This window comes from Theobroma umbraticum, unplaced genomic scaffold, assembly GCF_002168275.2.
Source record: "Theobroma umbraticum cultivar Fairchild unplaced genomic scaffold, ASM216827v3 scaffold_44.0, whole genome shotgun sequence".
Taxonomy (NCBI): Eukaryota; Viridiplantae; Streptophyta; class Magnoliopsida; order Malvales; family Malvaceae; genus Theobroma; species Theobroma umbraticum.
The window spans coordinates 4,017,354-4,038,983 of NW_018397255.1; the positions used below are offsets into that span (position 1 = coordinate 4,017,354).

At 33.6% G+C, this 21,630-nt stretch overlaps 1 protein-coding gene across 2 annotated transcripts; it reads left to right on the top strand.

Annotated features, from left to right (window-relative positions):
• The first annotated feature begins 5,827 nt into the window (after window positions 1–5,827).
• LOC110409881 (kinesin-like protein KIN-14B) lies at window positions 5,828–21,602 on the top strand. Of its 2 annotated transcripts, none has more exons than XM_021419377.2 (23): window positions 5,828–6,285; window positions 7,543–7,657; window positions 8,498–8,584; window positions 8,732–8,902; window positions 9,049–9,155; window positions 9,822–9,953; window positions 10,101–10,279; window positions 10,682–10,843; window positions 11,479–11,570; window positions 12,563–12,714; window positions 13,166–13,339; window positions 13,879–14,025; window positions 14,243–14,428; window positions 15,596–15,667; window positions 15,836–15,891; window positions 15,992–16,208; window positions 16,758–16,949; window positions 17,047–17,238; window positions 17,467–17,820; window positions 18,696–18,794; window positions 19,724–19,864; window positions 19,957–20,115; window positions 20,863–21,602. In XM_021419377.2, the coding sequence occupies exons 1-23, from the start codon at window positions 6,055–6,057 to the stop codon at window positions 21,316–21,318; spliced, it is 3,873 nt and encodes a 1,290-aa protein (XP_021275052.1). In that variant the 5' UTR covers window positions 5,828–6,054; the 3' UTR covers window positions 21,319–21,602. The 2 variants fall into 2 exon arrangements, with proteins under 2 accessions (XP_021275052.1, XP_021275051.1); XM_021419376.2 differs by having other exon boundaries at window positions 5,832–6,285; window positions 7,543–7,666; window positions 20,863–21,601.
• Window positions 21,603–21,630: the final 28 nt, after the last annotated feature.

Consider the following 21,630-nt stretch of genomic DNA (forward strand, 5'->3'; position numbering starts at 1 on the left):
GGTGGAACATTAAAGATGTGTAAATCTATCTCTAAGTCTTCAAAGTTCGTAGCCATCCAATTGGCTCCTCGGTTGGCCTCACGACATATGTGAGTAATAGTGCAATCCCATTCCCGTTGTAACAGCTCCTTAATTTGCCTTAGTATGATTGAAAATAAACAAATAATTTAATACATATCAATTGAATGTACCATCAACCGTGAAATTTAAAATATTTTACTTAACCTTTTAATCATTCAATAAATAATAATAATAATAATTCAATAACTTCGGGGTACAAATATAACGTGACAGAACCAAGCGGACAGTTTCGTAAATTGCGATTCTGAAAATGCATCCGTACAGAAGAGCCATACCACTGCAAGAAAGTACGGAGCCTCTTGCACGTAATAATAATTGAATAAAATACAGTATAATTAATAGTTGATGCCATGTTTATTTTATTTATATTTATTGCGTCTCCTAGAAGATAACACTATCCTCGCCCCTTTCTCCTTACCCGCGAGTGTTTTTTTGCTGTATACCGTCAGTATGATGCACGTTGGAAACTAATTAGGAAATCAAATAGATTTGACTGTAAAGTGATTCTGTCAAATAATTGAACGGTTCACATATCATGCAGTATCGTATTCACCTTTTTTGTGTAATATAGTATTACCCATTACACACGTCATTCACGATTTTTTTTTTCTATTAGTGACCCTCTGGCATCTTTATTTGAAATTTATTTGAGTAAAATACACTTATTATTTTAATTTTTAATAAAATTATATACGAATTTATTAATTTTTAAAATTAACATTTTATTCCAAACATATTAAAAACGTTAATATTTAAATATAAAATATTTAAAACACCTTTTTTATTATTTTTCTTTATTTTAAGAGAGTTAGCGACGTTCCTTGTACTAGTTGACCACTTGAATCTCCTTGAGCTCCCATGGCAAGCATCTTCGATTATGGGTGGCTGGTGAAAAGATTTTTTTTTGAAAAAAATTAAAATAAAAAATTATAATTTATATAATTATACTTTTTAAAATTAATAAAAATAAATTTATTTTAAAAATATTATTATATTATCAAATTAATAAAAATATTGATAATTGACTAACAACAGTACTTGTATTTAATAAAAATATTTTTAAAATAAAGTGTTCATTTTAAAAGCTAATTAACTCATATATAATTATGATAAAAAATCAAATAAATTAGTGTATTTTATCGATAAAATTTATACCACATGTATCATATTTAATGAATAATATATCTTTCTTAATGTTTTTTTGAGAATTCCGATAGATTATGCATAGCATGCACTTGAAAATTAGACACAAAACAGAGAGAAAATGTCGATTTTAGTTTGAAATATTTGGAATGTAAAGGAAACAGTAGTTAGAAGTGAAAAAATAACAAGGAAAACAGGGACAAAAGTAATAAACTTTTATTAGGAGTTCAAAGATAAAAGAATAAATGTTAAAATTTTTAAAAACTAATATATTAAACTGAATCAATAATTAAAAGATTAATAATAAAAAAATTTATATAATATGTAATTCAAAGAAAAAAGTTTATAATAATATTTTAAGAAAGCTATACTCTATCGTGTTTTTTGAATTTAAATTCATTGATTATTAATTGCATATCAAAGAAATCTTTTTTTTTTTATGATTAAGTCTTAAACATTTTGATTCATATTACTCTTGTTCATAAATTGAAGTATTAAGATTTGGTGGCTCAAGTGCAAAAGATTATTTGGGTAATTTGCATATTTTATTTTAAAAAAATTTGTCAATTGTTATCAACTTACTTAAACTTTAATTAAACTTAAAAAAAATTAATACAGTTAATATCTAATTTTTTATTTTATTTCTATTTAAGCTTATAATACTAAATATAAAACTATAATACATAAAATATAAATAATTAAATACGATATATAGAGTTAATAATTTATTATTATATAATCAAGATTGTTTAAAGATTATATATTCAAGATAAATTTTTTAACTAAATATAAAATGTACAGCACATAAAGAAAATATATTCAAAATAGTTTCCTCTTACATAATCATGATTAATAAAAAAAATGATACATTGATGAAATTTTAAGTAATAATGTAATACTATAACTTATATTTAAAAACTACATAATAATTTATTAATTTTAAAAATAAAATTTATATAATAAATAAAAAATATATGACAAATAATATATAAAAACCACATATGCCATAACCAAAAATAATGAAAAAGAATATAATTGATGATTTGAAAAAATTTGAAATTTTTTTTTTGAGATTTATAGCATATACACAAATAAAATAAAAAAATAAATAAGGAATATGGGTTTATTTATTTATATTAATTATTAAATAAAAAATTATTTTAAATAATATATTAAAAATTTGAAAAATTTAGAACCCTCACACCCACACCTAAAGGAAGCCCCGCTCTGGCGGAAATGTACTCGATTGGCCAGCTATTGATGTGAAGTACGATTTGCAGTCATGATTCCTTCAATTTATTTTCCTCTTTTTACTCCACTGATTGTCTGATTGATATTGACCAAAGCAATTCTTACCAGACATGGGCAGGCATGTCCTGCCAGTACTACCATCTCCCTCGATGATCTCCATGAACCCATTAATATACTAAAAAAAGGCTATAGGCAACAAGGAATGTTTCAATCCTCTAGGGAGACATTCTGTCTTGTTGCCCCTTATCATATTATCATAGATTTAGACAGCCCACTCTTCGCCCAGCAAACGAGCTTGATGTCACCGAGCAAATCAGCAAAAGTAGCTGGAACAGGTCCAATTGAATGGGATCTGATCCGGGCCTATAACTTCTCCAAATTCTTTCGTGAGCCAGCAGGCCACTATGAGCTCGGAACTGGCGCTGGTCTTACGTGGTCTCGGGCTTAAAAGGTTCCTATTCCATCAACATTGCAATATGGGGCTGATTTTCTTTTCTTTTCTTTTTTTTAATAAAATTACAATGTATTCATTGTCCTAATAATTGTAATCACAATTAGATTAAACTCATATATAATAAAATTTGGAGTCTGAAATCTAATACATTCCAGAGTCTACTCTTAGCTATTGAAACAAAGCTATAGCAAATTGACTTTCTGGATTGTCCTTCAACCATTCGCCATCAACCATGAGATTGAAACTTCGTGCGCCAATTACAATTAGTAACAAATATTGAAATAGTTGATAGCTGACAAAGAAATATTTGACAGAAAAAATATTTTTTTTCAAATATTTATATAACTTGCATTAATTAATTACTTTGTAGATTTTTCATGAATCAATAGAATCCATTCTTAAATCTATTTGATACATGCAATTCAAGTTAGAGGCACAAATAATTTAGATAAAAGGGGCAGAGCAATTTACATTTGAAAGAAAAAACTATGTAAAAAGTTATGATATTCAATTGACCATGTTTTCATTTAGTTTATTATCAATATTATTTATTCACGACGAATGATCAATGTACTAATTATATTGCTTATATACTTTATTTTAAAATATTAAAAAATGAGTTATTTATGGAAATTGGTTGGAGTACCTATTATTTTTCAATTATCACACTTTTTCTCGTTTCACATGAGAGGACCTTATTAGTTTTCGTATCGCAAATGAAATTATCTCAACTTATGATTTCTGAAACAGTTATAATAAAAAAAAAAACAAATGCAAAAGCTAGTTCAATCAAACACACAATAAAATAAAAGTACAATTATCACAGCACGTAAATTCAAGTCATACATCACACGAGATTCAATTAAAGTTTGACACATAACACAAACATGTCTCATTGAATGAAATCCAACCAATAAACCTTAAACCCTACATCTATAACACTGTATCAATCAACCTACACATTTATTGACCTTCGATATTCACACCTACATAGCATGAAAATTAAACTGTTTATAGATCTAGTGAAGCACTGGGGTCGGCAAATTATTTTTTGGTTTCATTGTCTAGCATTAATTGTTAATCTGGCAAGTGGTAATTAACTAATCATGTTGTTTTTGGTTCACCAAAATTTAAGCAAAATTAACATGATTCTTCTATAATAATAATAATAAAATTAGGATAACGATAACTAATTAACAATATTTATGATGATTTTATACATATATATTTTTCACTTTCCTTTTTGTTTTATATATTAGATAATAAATTCATTAAAATTTTATTAGTATTTATATTTTTTATTGAAAAAAAATTCCAACCCAACTATTTATTACTAAATGTTTGAGCACATAACCTATTTGCACCTACATAATAACTTATGTATTTTTTTAATGCATAATGAATATGAATATTTTTAACTTGTAAATAAATATTTTCATTTTTACTAATAAAACCAACTACATAATTTCAAGGAATTTGTAACAATAATAAAAATTATGTGCATACCATCAGAAAGGTTAAATATTGTAAGATTTGAATCCATGGATTTGGACCCATAAGAAGATTCATTATGCAAAGTATAGTACTATTTAATTTTTTTGGGTAAAATTCTCTTATCGAAATTTTACGAAAATTTATTAATTTTTAAAATAGATATTTTATTAAAAAAAAATCACTTGACACATAAATTTAACCGTTAATTCTGTTAATATTTCTGTCAACTTGCTGATTTAATAAAAATAAAATTTCACTTTTTATTAATTTTTATAATTATTATATTATAATTTTATTTTTTTATATTAATTAAGAAAAAAACTTCCCATGTGGGGTGCACCGATGCTTCCCTTTCTTGGGGCCATCAGTTGCCTTCTTTTATTGGTGAGACGGAATATTCATTTGAAAAATTAATAAATTTTTGTATAATTTTTATCAAAATTTAAGAAATAAATATATTTTATTTTAATTTTTTTAGGCATGAAAAACAAAGAAATTATACATAAATAAAGTAATTTTATCAATCTAAAGATAAATAATTAAAGTTTGATTTTTTTCGTAAAAAGACATTGCTAGTGCAACCGTAGTATTAAGTCATGTATATTGGTTTTCAACAAATAAACAGAGAGAGCAGTCTCCCTAAACCCAGAATGGCTGCATCTTCACTCAAAAGAAAGTGAAGTTCATCATTTCAAAGATAGTGGCATGCATCCTTTATTATTACTTTTTTTTTAATGGTGAACTATTTAAAATGCTTTATATTAGCTTTATATGCTATGCGTTATCACTTGTACTCGTTATATATATAGGGAGAACATTTTTTTAGCATTCATTATCTAAGTTTAAAGTATATATTAAACTAAAAGAAAAGGAGGTATATTTAATTTAACTTTTATTTTTTTAATTTAAACTAAAATAGTTTTCTCAAATTGGTTCACGTTACCTTTAATCTTTGTGTAAATAAAACATAAGACAAACATTTATATTCAAAGAAAGAATGTTTGAAATTGAATAAAGTTGGGCGGGTTTTACCCCATATCCAAGAGGACCAAGGCCTGCCAACGAGGCAAAATCACAAGATCATGTTATTGCCAGCTCATCCAACAAAGAAACATAACTGAAATCAAAAACTCCCCCGGACATCTCACCCAACCAAAAAAACCTTCATATTTTCGAAAAAATGCAAAGCAAAGGAAAGAATAATACGCAAGCACACGCTCGAAATTCACATGCTCCTCCACTCCCCTTTAACTTTTATCTTTAAAAAAAGGCCAAAAAAAAAAAGAGAAAAAAGAAAACAAACCCTTCGCGAGAGCGAGTCCCAAACCATTTCCGAGCGCACATTTTCTTGCGTCCGAAATCTCCCCACATTGTCCCCTCATTAAATTCAGACAATGCTTAAAACGACTTCGTTTCACTACCCCCAGCTTTCCCCATCCCCTCGTTTATAATCCCAAAAGAGGGAAAAAGGAAAAACAAAGAATTATACAAAAATGAACCAAACGAAGCTCATCAAAAACTTCAGTACTACTACTACTAGTGCAAGATTTTGAAATACCCGAGCTTTTTAGATTTGAATTTGTTGAGCTAGTCTTTTTTAAAGGAGTTTTAGTTTTTTTTTTTTTGGGGTGATGGGGGAGCAGAAGAGTAACGTCAATAACCGGTGGAACTGGGAGGTAAGTGGCTTCGAGCCACGGCGGTCGTCGCCGTCGCCATCGTCGCCGGAGGAACAGCGAAGGTTAAGTGCTGCGCCGATGATGCGGCGGTACTCGATCTCGGCGGCGTCTTTGTCGCCTTATTCTTCGGAGTTTCCCAAGCAGGCTTTGGCTTCTAAGGTGCAGCGGTTGAAGGATAAAGTAAAGGTAACGGTGCAAATCTGTTTCGGATTACGAAATTTTCAAGTGATTAGCGGTGGTTTTGAGTGAATTAGCTGCAATGTGTTTTGATGGAGCTGAAGAAGTCGCTTTAGTCATTAACAATAAGATTTTTAACAAAGCACTATTTTTCATGAATTAACATGCAATTTTTTTAAAGTAATTTCTTTTAATCTATCATTTATTTTTTAAAAAGTAGGAAAGGCTTTTCTTTTTCATGTCATTTTCGGTACGGAAATGAAGTTTTGCTGGAAAATTATTGAAAATTAATTGAGAAACTTAAAACACAGTATAAAATTGTAAGCGAATTTTGAAACTAAATCCTGATAAATCGGCTTAGTCATTAGTTTGAAGTGTTAGAAGTTGAAAAAATGGACTGGAACTGTTAATTAGTGTTCATGTAGGAAAGGAAACTCTGTTAGTTGAGAAATTGTAATGCTGATCAAGTTCTTGTTGCACAAGCTGCGGGTCCTGCTTTGTAATCCATATTGAGTTGGTTTGAACTGTTGTAAGATTGTGCACTGTGTCAAGTGCCATTTGATAGGCCAGCTTTTACAACGTTTGTGTAGACTTTATTGCCCAATGAATGGTGATTAGAAATGTTCCCCTCCCCCACCTTGCGGCAGTTTTATTGTTCTGAGATTGAGTCCAGACATAGATGTATGCACATCCTAGAGGGGCAATAACATGACTACATGAGTCATGCCCAAACAGTAGTTTGAGGTTTTGAACCATGATGGCTGGCTGATGATTCAAAAGTCAATTAGTCTCATGTTAATATTGATTACAAGGTCTGCCTGTTTTTCTTGAAAAAGCATTAAGGGATCTGTATCTGGTTGTCTGATGTGATATGTTTGTTTGACTCTATTAACAAATTATTTTCAATGTTATCATGTGAGTTTTTTTGTTGCTCTGAAGTCTGAATAGATAGCATGCAAATTTAGGTGATTGTTAGAGTTGAAATTGAGCCTAAATTAAGAGTTAAGTAATAGCTTTTGACTCTTTTCATATGAGTTAAATCTGAATGCAAGATTTTTTTTTTTTTAAGTTCTCCGGCCTTCTTTTGAAGGCTAGAATCATGATTGGTGCTGTATGCTGTCTTTGAGACCAGAAACTATACTGGGGTTTAAGTGAAAATTATTTTGGGTCAGATGGATGCTGTTATGTGGTGATTAGCAAGCATTCTGGATTATGTGATAGTAGTTTCTTGTGTTTGATACAAGTTGTTTAATATTAATTTGGCAGCTTGCAAAAGAAGACTACTTGGAATTAAGACAAGAAGCGAGTGATCTTCAGGAATACTCAAATGCTAAACTTGATCGAGTTACACGTTACCTAGGTGTTCTTGCTGAGAAAACTCGTAAGTTAGGTAAGATATTAGGGTTTAGTGCAAGTTTGTTAGGGTCACATTAATTTATTCCTCTTTCTTCAGCCATTTAGTCCTTGGTTTGCATGTACATGGGTAAAGCATATATACTCCACTATAGTTTGGTTTTATTTACTCGTTACGTGTAATAACTTTGTAATTTTTAATACTAATGCTGTGCTGTCCTGTTGGTTATGATTTTGTGCTCATGCTAGGAACTTTCGGATAACGGTCTTAAAAAGAAAAGGTTAGAAGCACATTGTGTTGGTTCCTTGTCCAAAAAGAATAAAGATGTATTAGAAATGTGCTTTAAACCAAGCACTAAGAAAAAATGAGGAAAGCAAAAGAAAATTTAATTATTTGATTAAAAATAGAAAAAGGAAAGCCTTTTCTTCATTTCCTTAAGGGGTGCTGAACAATGCCATTTCAGTCTTGTTTTAATTACCTTTAATGGAAGTTTCTTGCTAAAGCATGGAAATATAAGCATGAGGGGAGTTAAAGTGTGACGACCAAATACATTGGTAATGTGGTAATCAACCAAAATATAATGAGTTTATCTGCAATAGGATGCATTTTCTGTTGAATGGTATGGCACTGTTTTGTTAGCTTTGTCCTTAATATTTGTGATTAGATATAACAGTTTGTATTCTCTATATCAATAACCCAAAAAGGGGAAAAACAAAGTGAATAGCATTATATCTTGTAGGTTACTGCAAATTCATAAAATATCTGTATACTTCCAATGGTTACACAATCTTCCCATCTTCTGCTCAAGGTTCTGTTGTTGCTGGTTTCTGTTGATGGTTTTAAACTGTATCTAAATATAAATGGCAGATCAAGTTGCCCTTGAAAGTGAGGCTAGGATTGCTCCGTTGATCAATGAGAAGAGAAGGTTATTTAATGACTTATTGACAGCCAAAGGTACTCTTCAGCTTTGTGCTTGCTGAACTCTCTCTGCTTCCGTTCTCACTTTCAGATATTCACTAGCACCCATTATGTTTCTGCATCGTGAACTTAAAATGTCGTGGTGGTAGTAGTTTTGTTTGAGAAACTAGATTTTTATTTCAGGAAACATAAAGGTATTTTGTCGTACAAGACCATTGTTTGAAGAAGAAGGTTCTTCCATTGTTGAATTTCCTGATGATTGCACCATCCGCGTAAATACTGGTGATGATTCAATTGCCAACCCCAAAAAAGAGTTTGAATTTGATAGAGTTTATGGGCCTCATGTTGGACAAGGTCAGCATCTAATTTTGTTTATAATTTAAGCAAGAAAGGAATTGAACAGAATGTGTGGCTGGCATAATATGCACAGTACTTTTTATTGCTTTGATAGTGTTTATATGTATTGCTTAAGTATATAATGTTCAACATCTTCTCTGCAGCTGAGCTATTCAGTGATGTTCAGCCATTTGTGCAATCAGTGTTGGATGGATATAATATTTCAATATTTGCTTATGGACAAACGCGGTCGGGAAAGACACACACGATGGTTGTTCCACCCTCTCTCTCTCTCTCTATATATATATATATATACACACACACATGTTGTGTGTGCACAAGTATGTATGTATGTATCTATAAACATAAAACTAGACTGACTACGTGTTTACCTTGGATGGATTGCTGATTCTAAATCATCTTTAGATTATTTGTTTTTTCTTTTAATTTTCATAAACATGCTGGATACATCAAATATGATGGTCTAGATATGTATGTTTGTCAAAGTAGTGGCGTTTACTTTCTCCAATGGAGCACATTGTATTACAAGTTATGTCTTTCTAGGCCTCTCTATTATATCTATGGTTTCTCTGTCTTCCGAGTTTTTAATGTGGAAGGTCTTCTGTCTTTGACCTGTCTGTCTGTTTGTGTTTGGATGATTAGAATGACTACTGTACTTTGGATGGATTGTTGATTCGTCATCATTTTATATGATATTTTCATTGTTCCCCCTTTTTCTATTGTTTTGGTTTTTAAATTATGTTTTATGTTGGGTTATATCAAACTAATTGATTAGGATATTCATGTTGACCTGACTAAGAGGTCTTCACTTTCATTAATGGAGTGCCTAGTGTCATGGGACTTTTGTCTATTGACAGCCCCTCTAGAACATTAATATTGGCCTGTCTTTTTTTTGACATGCTTTCATTTCTCTCAGGAAGGATCTAGCCATGACCGTGGCTTATATGCTCGTTGTTTTGAGGAGTTATTTGATTTAGCCAATTCAGATTCAACTTCAACTTCTAAATTTAATTTCTCAGTCACAGCCTTTGATCTCTATAATGAACAGGTGCCTTCACTGTTCTCACTCACCATATACTTACTTTCTCTACTGATTGTTTAAATATTCTGATTTTTGGGTTTTGATTGTTGAATTATCATGTCAACCTGGTCCTATCGAAGTCTATTAATGCAAACGATTTAAATTTTGTTATAGATAAGGGATTTGCTCTCAGAATCAGGGAGTACTTTACCAAAGGTTCGCTTGGGATTACCAGAATCTTCTGTAGAACTTGTGCAGGACAAAGTTGATAACCCATTGGACTTCTCTAAAGTCCTGAAAGCGGCATTCCAAAGCCGGGGAAGTGACACATCAAAGTTCAATGTTTCTCATTTGTACGACCTAAATCCTGTACTTGCAGCCTCTCTTTCCTCATTAAAAGTATTGGGCATACTATTTGATAGAGTTAATTCTATGAAAACAAATTGTTCGTTGTTTCTCCTCTGCCCAGTCCGCTCAACTCTAGCATGATCAGTAATATTTTGATATGTAGACTTATGGTCAATTGACCAGTAATGATCAAACCATTTGCTCCAAATGTCTATTTGAGGGAATAAAATTTTATGTTAAACCTATTATCAAAGTTTTTAGCCTGATTGGGTTTTATACCAACATTTTGGTTGAGATGTGGAAAAACAATTGATTCTTCTATTTCTTTTGTCCATTAATCACCTATAGTTTTCATACTGAGTGTCATTTATTTAATTTGGGTGGATTTCTTGTGTTGCATTTGTCAGGATCATCATGTTGCACATATATTATAACAATCTGATCAGTGGAGAAAACTTATACAGCAAGCTTTCTCTTGTTGACTTGGCTGGAAGTGAAGGTCAAATTTTAGAAGATGATAGTGGGGAGCGTGTGACAGACTTGCTGCATGTTATGAAATCACTTTCAGCGTATGTCATCGTGACTATTATTTTTTCCTGTATTGATATCATGTTTTCTGCTTGCTTAACAATCATGGAAGGCTGCATGCATTGAAGTTTCATTGCTCTGCTACCTCCTCTTTGGAAAAGCTCAAGGATCAAGGCAGTACATTAAATGCATTCGACTAATTATTGCTGACAGCTTACAAAAAAATGAAGTAGTCTTTTTTTCCTTCTATGTTCTCAATTGACAAAAAATGTTATTATATCAAAGGGGGTTGTTGGAAGTTTAGAGATAATTGGTCTTTTACTTTTGATGATGGACAAATATTTTTTGGACACCCGAAAGTAGAAATGAAGAGAGACAGCTACTGAAAGATGGAGGGAGTGCATGTGTATACTGGGTTTTCTGCTTTCTTTTCTTCATAAACCGTTTCTGGTCAAATAACAAGCTATCTCAACTTTATGTTTCTGATTTGGAAATAAAATTATTACTAGTATTTATTAGAAAGGTTTGCTTTCTCTTTCATTTGAAGTATGTGCACAAGGAGAGTGTACTTTTTATCTAATTATGTTAAATGATATCTATCTCTCTCAATTTCAGACTGCTTTCCAGTATTTCTGATTTTACTTTCACCATTTCTGGCCTGTTGTTGCATGTGTAGGTTGGGAGATGTTTTATCTTCTTTGACCTCAAAGAAGGATACTATTCCTTATGAAAATTCGATGCTAACGAATATACTTGCAGACTCACTAGGTATCCTGCTGATTCTTATCTATGTGAGCTTTACTGTCACTTTGTTATGCTTAGAATGGCACTGAAAAATTAGATTTCATTTGATGCTTTTGTCTTCCACCTTGTTTTCACGTGTATAGTTGTTTACATCAAAGCAGAGTCTGATGGCAAAATGTGCCAGAGTTGTGGTGGTAGGAGTGCTGAGAGGAGAATTTCTTGGTTTCATTGCCTCTTTTTTCTATTTGTTGAGGTCTATTTTGCTGCTGTAGTTAATTTTGGCTCTCCTGTCCCCTACTGCAAACAACAGGATTTAAGAGAGTAGAACAACTAACAGAAGGCTTTATGCTGGATAGATATTCTCAATAATAAGGAACAAAAATTTGTAGTAATCTTCCCTACCTGTCAAACAGAATATGAGATGCACAATTATATAAAAGAGCTGCATGTCTTACTTTTATAGCATATGATAATTTTGTTCATTATGCTTTCAGAAAACCCCAGCGTTCCTCTTTTTAAACATACTGCAAAATTCCGTACATGGTTTTGTAAAAGATTTATGTTTTATAGCTTTATCATGAAATAGGTTTTCCCTCATTTTAGTCCCATATTTATACTGAATTTATGCAATGTTAATTTAATTGATCAAGTAACATTCTTTTGGTTTGTCATACACATTATATGGCTGAAGTCTAGCTTGCTCACTGGCAAAGGTGTCAGCTATTAAAAGTTTATCAAATTTACCAAACAGAAATTCTACCAAGTGGTCTAGAATATCTAAGTGGTCTCATTAATGCAACTATCCTGCATCGTAAATCATGTGGGCTGGCTATTGCACTCCTCTTATCTTTTTGTTTCTACTGGTTAATCATAAATGTTTGGTATGTCATAGTTTCTTTTGTAATCCACAGAGTTCTTTCTTTATACCTTTTACTAATTTAACTTCCTGAACCAAGCTGTCATTGTTAATCTGTCTCTCTTCCCTCCATCTTTCTGAAATATATTTCTTTCTGCAGGAGGAAGCTCAAAAAGTTTGATGATAGTTAACATCTGTCCAAATGTTCCAAATCTGTCTGAGACATTATCATCTCTCAATTTTGCTGCTCGAGCTCGAAACTCTGTGCTAAGCCTTGGAAATCGAGATACTATTAAGAAATGGAGAGATGTTGTAAGTCACTATTATTGAGTTCTGAACAAACTGCTTGTTTGACACTATCAACTAGTGTTTGTATATGTGCTCTTTTTCAATGAACTGGTATATGCTGCTGCAAGCAGAATTAAGTTAGTAAATTTTATTTGAAGGAAAGAGTTTTACCTACTAGCTCGTCGATACTCATTTTGAAGGTTAGGAGAAAGAGAGAACTGATTGGCCAGGAACAACCTTTTTGGAGTAAGAGAAACCAATAAACCAAGTAGTAGTTCAACAAAGTGGAAGCCAAGAATTGACTTGATGTCACTTCAGTTTTTGTTACCCTTTTCCTTTTCCTCAGAAATAAAGTTTATGAAATTTCTTTTTTGCAATTCATAAGAAATGTTCTTTTGCTGCCAATACATTGAATCACTGATGCAAGAACAATTATTAGAATGCACATCTTTATAGCTTGCAATTCTTCTCCTAGGCAAATGATGCACGCAAGGAGCTCTATGATAAGGAAAAGGAAATTCAAGATCTGAAACAAGAGGTTTTGGGTCTAAAACAAGCACTTAAGGAGTCAAATGATCAGTGTGTCCTACTATTCAATGAAGTTCAGAAGGCGTGGAAAGTTTCTTTTACTCTGCAGTCAGATCTAAAGGTTTTGTAACGTCTGAGTTTGGTTTTTCTGATGTTAAATATTACGTGACAGGTTGACATGTTTTTTGACATTTCCAGGTTGGATCTTTTTGTTGCTAGCATACTTAACACCCCCTAGCACCTATCTTTATTTTTGTTTTTGGTGATTTCAGCCCCATCTTCTCCTTTCCTCTTGCCTTATGACTTTCAACTGTCTGTTGGAAGTTCCTTTAACTATTTAAGTCATCATATGACTATCTTATGGCCGTTTCATATGGTTTTCATGACAGAATGGTTTAGATGGCATGCATTCTTGGTTCTTCAATGTTCACCCACGTGCAAATGAGAAATGCTTGTTTTAGGGCATTTTTGTAAGGTTTAAGTAATAAAGTAATTGGTGCTTCTTCCTTTTTTCTAAGAAGGGGAGGGGGTTGAAGTATTGCCTTTCAGGTTCAGCATTATATATTGTTTTATGCATGACAATTGTATGCTATTGTCAATTTTCTCTTGACTTTGGGCATGCATCTTGCTAAACTATTTAAGTAATATTTCATGATCCAGTCTGAGAATGTTATGCTTGCCGACAAGCATAAGATAGAGAAGGAGCAGAATGCACAGCTCAGAAATCAAGTAGCTCAATTGCTACAGTCAGAACAAGACCAAAAAGTGCAAATGCAACAATATGATTCAACGATTCAGACATTGCAGGTTGGTTTTAGATCAATTCCCATGACCTCCCACATATATGTATGAGTGTCTCTGTATGTATGTATGGATCCATATACGTTTCATGTAAATTAAACTGAGAAAAGATGAATTTAGTTTAAATTTGTGATTAAGGAATTCACACATCCATATTCTGTTCTACATATCAAGAGATTTCATGTTTATATGGTTGCTTTCTAACATAAACCTCATGATATAGGCAAAACTTAGAAGTCTTGAATCACAACTCAATGAAGCCATTCATTCTAGTGAGGGTAAGTCCTTTAGCTCAGAAATGCGGTCTGGAGTTTCAACAATATCTAAAACAGCAGCAGATGGTATGGATTCTTCGGCCGTAACCAAGAAACTTGAGGAAGAACTCAAGAAACGTGATGCACTGATTGAGGTCTGCTGAACTTCACCATAAATCCTTGAATTTTAATACTCTTGTTGTTCGGTCATGATGAAATACTATGTTTAGTGATGTGTGTCACTTCAAAAGTTTTGGTGTTCACCTTATCTTTTTGTTGGATATATAAGATGTGATGGCAGAGGTTGTTGCTTGCTTTTTAAGGCTAGAAACAAAATAGGAAATCCTGTGTAAAATAACTGTACTCCGGTAGAAAATCTATCTATTAATTAGGAAACATCATTGAACTTTGTTACTCATTTATTGCACCTTTTCTTTTGTAACTTTGCTATAAATTTTGTGCTCTTTATTGGTGTATAGATTAGGAATGTTTTGAATGCGTCATTGACTTTTTAAAAGGACAATGTAGCGGGGCCTCGTAGAATGTTTATGTGGCAAAATGGAGTGGGACCGAGAGAGTGGCTGAATTAGGATGCTGAGGCATATATTTTCAGAGAAAAGACCAACCTATATGAGATAAGTTGTAGTTACTCTGAAAAACAGTACCAATCCCTTATTAGTCAAGCGAAGCAGGGGTACCAAGCTTGTATTGCAGTAATTTGCTCTAGATGGAGCAATGTGGTGAAAGATTTACTGAAAAGAAGTCCTAAGTGGTTGGATAAGGATAATATGAGTTTGAGAAATTTGTTATTTATTATTATTATTTTTTGTGATTTGGGAAAGGGAGGATTCGAACCCTACTCTTTTGGCAGATGAATTATACACCAACCATTAAGCCAAACGCTTGGGTGCTGAGAATTTGTTATTCGCTTTGCCTTGCAGACTTTGGACTCATAAAAATACAAACACCTCTTGAGTGCGTCTGTGTATAGAATTAGTTACTCCACTGTTTAACTAAAGAAGAAGGGAGATAAATGAGTTTTCTGTTATTACATCAAATTAGTAAAGGTAGGAAATTGACCCTTAATCCAACAATCAGTCATAAGTGATGCCCCTTGGATCATTGCTAGGAAAGTATCTAATTCCGTACAGAGCTATTAGATGCTGGGTCCAGAAATATATCTTTGAACTCTGCCAGCTAGCTTTTCAGGGTGTATCACTTATTTATTCTTGAATCCCTTTTTTCAGTCACTTAAATGATGAGAGAAGATGTCCTCCCTACAGTTTGGTTTTGTTCTTACAGGAATGTTATTGATTGTGCAGAGGTTGCATGAAGAAAATGAGAAATTATTTGATAGATTAACAGAGAAAGCATCCACTGTTGGATCACCACAGGTATTTTTTCATTTCTATGCATCAAATCAGCATCAATAAGTAGCCTTGTTGTAACCTGTGTTCTTTTGTTCCGTCATTATATTTTTTGGTTACAAGTTTAGATGCTACTTTAGGTGTTATTCTTCATGAAGTATTTTAAGATTTTGGGCTGAAATATTGTGACCACAGGTTTCAAGTCCATTTTCTAAAGGAGCAGCAAATGCTCAGCCTCGAGACCTGGGGAGGTGCTAACTTCAGTTCATTTTTGCCGTAGCTTCAATTGTTCTTTTTTCTTACTACCTTCATAGCTGGTTGTTCAACTCCTTTGTAATTGTCTTTAAATAGGAACGATTATAACAAGGGGCGTTCCATGGATGTTGTTCCTTTGCAATTGGCCATGGATAAGACTGAGGGTGCAGGTGCTTTGATTAAAGCAAGCTCTGAGAAAGTTAAAACCACACCCGCCGGAGAATATCTTACAGCTGCCCTGAATGACTTTGAGCCTGACCAATATGACAGTGTTGCTGCTATTTCAGATGGAGCAAACAAGCTTTTGATGCTGGTAAACTTCCCAATTAGTTTAATCATTTGGTCTTAACTATGTTTGTAAAATTTATGTGCTCTTGTTCAAAAATGGGGAAATATGTTTTGTCGTTATGGATGGGGCCACAGAGAAACACAACTTACTGGTTGTGTATTTGTTTTGTCATACTTTATTTATTCAGGCTTCTTGGCTTTTGATTGAGGATTTATTGCAAAAAGTATTGTTACGATTTTGTATTTCGATTTTTTGTAGGTTATTTGTATTCTATATTTGTTTAATGATTTCCCTTCATTGGAAATGATAGCAAGTCCTGTAAGAGTTGATACAAAAAAAGATTATTGTGCTATTTTCTAAGAGCATGCACTCCTTTTATCTTGTAATCCTTTCCCTGGTGAAAAGCTAGAATAATCCAATATTTCTCAAATTACCCATGATTCAACATGAAGACAAGTCACTTGAGGAAGCCATTCATCTATGCATCTTGATTTTATCACTTCATAACATTCTGATATAAAAAGGTTGAGATGTACAAAATTTGACGGCTAATGTTTATCTACAATGTTGCAGGTCTTGGCAGCAGTCATTAAAGCAGGTGCTTCTAGAGAGCACGAAATTCTTGCTGAAATCAGAGATGCAGTTTTTGCTTTCATCCGGAAAATGGAACCAAAGAGAGTCATGGATACCATGCTTGTTTCCCGTGTTAGAATTTTATATATAAGATCTCTGCTTGCTAGATCACCTGAGCTGCAGTCCATCAAGGTAACAATATATTAGATGCTGGTTTATCTATCACCTTGTATAGTCTGTTGCATCCTTATCTAGATGTATAGGCGTATTTCATCTATTTCATTTGTAGGTTTCTCCTGTTGAATGCTTTCTAGAAAAGCCTTATTCAGGACGTAGTAGAAGTTCCAGCCGGAGTAACAGCCCTGGAAGATCTCCTGTGCGCTATGTTGATGAGCAGATCCAAGGCTTTAAAGTAAATATAAAGCCAGAAAAGAAGTCAAAGTTGTCGTCAGTTGTTTCAAGGATACGTGGACTTGATCAGGTATGTGCCACAAGTCTTTGGTTCTTTTCCTTTTTGTGTGTGGGCTGGAGAAAACCCAAGCCCTGTCGCTGCTGGTGCTTCTTTCTATCAATTGTTCTCAGTAAAACAAATAGTTATATATGTGTCATTCCTATGATATATTGGAGACATTTGTCTGGCTGAAAATATCTTGATGTGGCTTGGTGACTATCAAAAGTTTCTTTAACAAGACTGCAATTAAATGCGCAGGATTCCCTGAGGCAGCAGCAGGTTACTGGTGGAAAGCTCAGAGAAATACAAGAGGAAGCCAAAAGCTTTGCAGTTGGAAACAAGGCTCTTGCTGCTCTTTTTGTACATACTCCTGCTGGTGAACTGCAGCGGCAAATTAGGTCCTGGCTTGCAGAAAACTTTGAGTTTCTTTCTGTTACAGGGGATGAAGCATCAGGGGGGACCACTGGTCAGCTAGAGCTTCTTTCAACTGCTATTATGGATGGTTGGATGGCTGGACTTGGTGCTGCGCTGCCTCCTAATACAGATGCTCTTGGTCAGCTTTTGTCAGGGTATGCGAAGCGGGTCTTCACTTCTCAATTGCAGCACTTGAAGGTATGGCAGTTACCTCAAGGATAGGAGTTAAGCTATCTGTTTGGATGCAATCATACAGGCCTTAAAGTTCATGGGAAAAGAACTTTTTATAGAATGTGGGAAAAGTACAACCTACAGGAAGAAAAAGAAACATGTCCATTATGTTTATTTACACCTGTATGATCCTTAAAACTAACAGAATGAACTCTTGACAGTAAGTTCAGCATGCTGGACCTCACATCTAAGTGCATAAATCTCTAACGACTACCATTTGCCTTTTTACTCAACAAATAATGGTAAGCAGTCACCTTTAGCGAGAGGGTGCGAGGAATTTCTGCTACTATTCTTTAACCACAAATAGCGTAAATTTCATTGCCTTGATGTGGTTCCCATTAAAACATTCCCTTGTGCCTTTTTGGGCTAGATTTTTGAAAAACTAATAAAAAGGTGGAAGGTGGTGAATTCTAGATTTAATGTAAATGTGTTTCTTCCTCTGCTATTACCTTAATTTCATAATTGAGACTTTCAAATTGAAAGGAATTGTTCACCAAATATATTTTTCCTTTATCTGGTCTTGTTTATGGTGTTCCAGTCTTTCTGTTCTTTGTTTTTTAAATTCTTGTCTTAGCTTTGTGTTTTTTGGGGATTTGCTCTAATAGTGGCCTATACATGGCGCTAGATGCTTTTTTTAGCTATGTTTCTTGTATATTGTGACTAGTAGTGGCTACAGTGTCATATTTTTATTTTATTTATTATTATTTTGAATTCTCAAGATGTGCTTGTTTCCTACAAATTCTTCTTCCCCCACTCCCACCTCACCCCTCCAAAAAAAAGGATAAAAAACTCCAATTGTATGATTTATTGTAGACATTCCTAATATCACTTTCCTTTGTCAGGATATTGCTGGCACTCTAGCAGCAGAAGAGGCGGATGATGCTGCCCATGTGGCAAAGCTCCGTTCAGCTCTTGAATCTGTTGATCACAAACGAAGAAAGGTAGTTGTTTCTTTCAATGATCGAACTCTTTTTCTACCCATAAATATTTTATAATTATCTTTCCTATATGGTTTTGCCACTGTTTTATCCAAAGTTGATACTTGTTACTAGATGTGTTGTGCATACTGTTGGTTATCTTCTTCCATTTAACTAGGCAATTTTACTGGTGTTTTCTTACATCATTGTGGGTGTAATGGAAGTTGAGAAGATAACAAAAAGGAAGAGGATTTTATATTGTTTGAGCTGAAATATTAGAAGCGCTAAATGTTCTATCCAACATTTGAGGTAGCTTTTTTACAGACATATTTCTGGAGCTAGCCTTCATGTTGTAGCATGAGTAAAAAATTCATTTTTGTTAGCAAGAGAAATCTTGTGACTGCTGATTATATTTGTTGGGATTTATTGAACAAGGCCTTGACTCTTTAAAGATGATTTTTGGGGTGGACCTGATTGCCTAAATCAGAATGCCCATCACCCTTGCCTTGACGTGCTGAATGAGAAATTTGTTCATCATGGTAGATTGCTTCATGTATTAGGAAAATGGATAATAAATAAAAATATTGATTCACTAATTTGTTCTGGATGAAAGAATAATAAATTTTTATTCTTTCTATTCAATATCCTTTACCCCATTGTTCTTGTCTATGATATTTCTTCTTTTATGGGAAACCTGAGAAATTGCTGTCAAGCTCAATTAGAATTCTGGATTAGATTGAATGATTCATCTGTTTTGATCTCATGTTCTTTAACATTTTGAATTTCAACTCCAGTTGACATTGTTTGGTGTACCGTTATCTGCTTGTTTTTGTCCCTTTAGTACCATTGTTAGCTGCATTTTGCTTGAGGATGAACATAAGCTGAAGCAATATCTTGTTTTTATCCAAAATTGTTTGCAGACAGATTAAATGTTATTTCTTTGCTGTGAGCAGATTTTGCAACAAATGAGAAGTGATGCAGCGTTGCTAACATTAGAGAATGGTGGTTCACCTGTTCAGAATCCTTCTACTGCAGCTGAAGATGCCCGTTTAGCATCTCTGATTTCTCTTGATGGTATATTGAAGCAAGTCAAGGTTGTTAGCTATTCTAAAAATTGTTGTGTACTTTACTAGATGATTTACAGTAGAATAATAAGAAAATTAACATTACTCTTATATATGAACAGGATATAATGAGGCAGTCCTCTGTGAGCAGCATGAGTAGAACTAAGAAGAAAGCGATGTTAGCATCTCTAGATGAGCTTACGGAACGGATGCCCTCCCTTCTTGACATTGATCATCCATGTGCTCAGAGGCAAATTGCAGATGCTCGGCGCCTGGTTGAGGTATGAAATTGCTTTTTGAGTATTTCTAGAGCTGCAGGTTTTCTTCAACCTATGCTTCGTACTTGTTGATTAAAGGAATTTTCTGGAATGGGAATGATTTGATACTAGGTTTCCATGGTTTTTTCTTATATGTTGATCTGGATGGTTTGGCCAAATAGTCATCATTCCTAAAATGTCTGAAATCTATGCTGCTATTTTCCAAAAAGCTTAAGGTGTCTAATATCAGTATGAATCATTCTCTCTGTGTTGTGAATGAGACATGTGGTTTGCGTATTTGGCTTGGCTGCATCCTGCGTGTGGAGAACTGTTTGAACCTGGGCTTTCTATTTGTAGGGTTGTTACTAACAAGATTGACAAAACAATATGAACAAAGTAGACTGTCCAGTGCTCCAGTAGGAACATGACTTCTTTTTTAGATAATTTTACTCTAATACTTTTGATAATTGAATTACAAAGTTTTACAGTTGTCGTGACTACTAAAAGAATAGCAAAGAAGAATTATGTTTATTTTATTAGCAAGATGCTAAGTTGTAGAAGTGGGTTTTATTTGTCCCATGGGGAAACTGGAAGGGGGAATTTCTAAATATTTTAAACGCAATTAATATTTGAATTTTGATGATATATTCTGTACAAATGCTTTCTAGATTCTAAACCTCATGCTGCATCTGATATGTTATTGTAGTTTCCATTTATGGTATTTCAAGTGTTTTTCTCACTTGCTCTTTAATCTGCCATGCATTCCTGCAGTCAATCAGTGAAGAGGATGATCACATGCAAGAGACGAACCATGCTCGAAAGCCATCTGCAGATTTGGGATCTGGTACTGAAACTGATGTGGCACAGTGGAATGTATTACAATTCAACACAGGCTCAACAACCCCATTTATCATCAAGTGTGGAGCAAATTCAAATTCTGAACTGGTCATCAAAGCCGATGCCCGGGTTCAGGAACCCAAGGGTGGTGAAATTGTGAGGGTTGTTCCAAGACCATCTGTTTTAGAAAATATGAGCTTGGATGAAATGAAACAAGTATTCTCAGAGCTTCCGGAAGCTCTTAGCTTACTTGCATTAGCTAGGACTGCAGATGGCACTCGAGCTCGGTATTCTAGGTTGTACAGGACTTTGGCAATGAAGGTTCCATCACTAAGGGATCTAGTCGGCGAGCTCGAAAAAGGGGGAGTACTGAAAGACGTGAAGTCGTGAATGCAAAAGGGAGTTAAAAATAAATTAGAGAATACCTTGCTTTCTAATGTGGAATGCTTGGGTGGGGTTTTTTGTTTACATTTAGGGAGCTTGGTTTGGCAGAGACAACCTGGTCTGGTGTTTGTAAACCTGTATTTTGCAGTGCTTTGTTGCGATTTGCAAAGGGAATCATTGTATTGGAAGCTGGTTAGTAAACTGTTGATGCCCATTGTATCACACGTCGCCATGGCTGCTATTGCGGCTAATTTTCATGGCAATTTTGTGCAATTTGATACCATCATTTCCTTGCAAGCTGCAGCAACCAACAGTCTT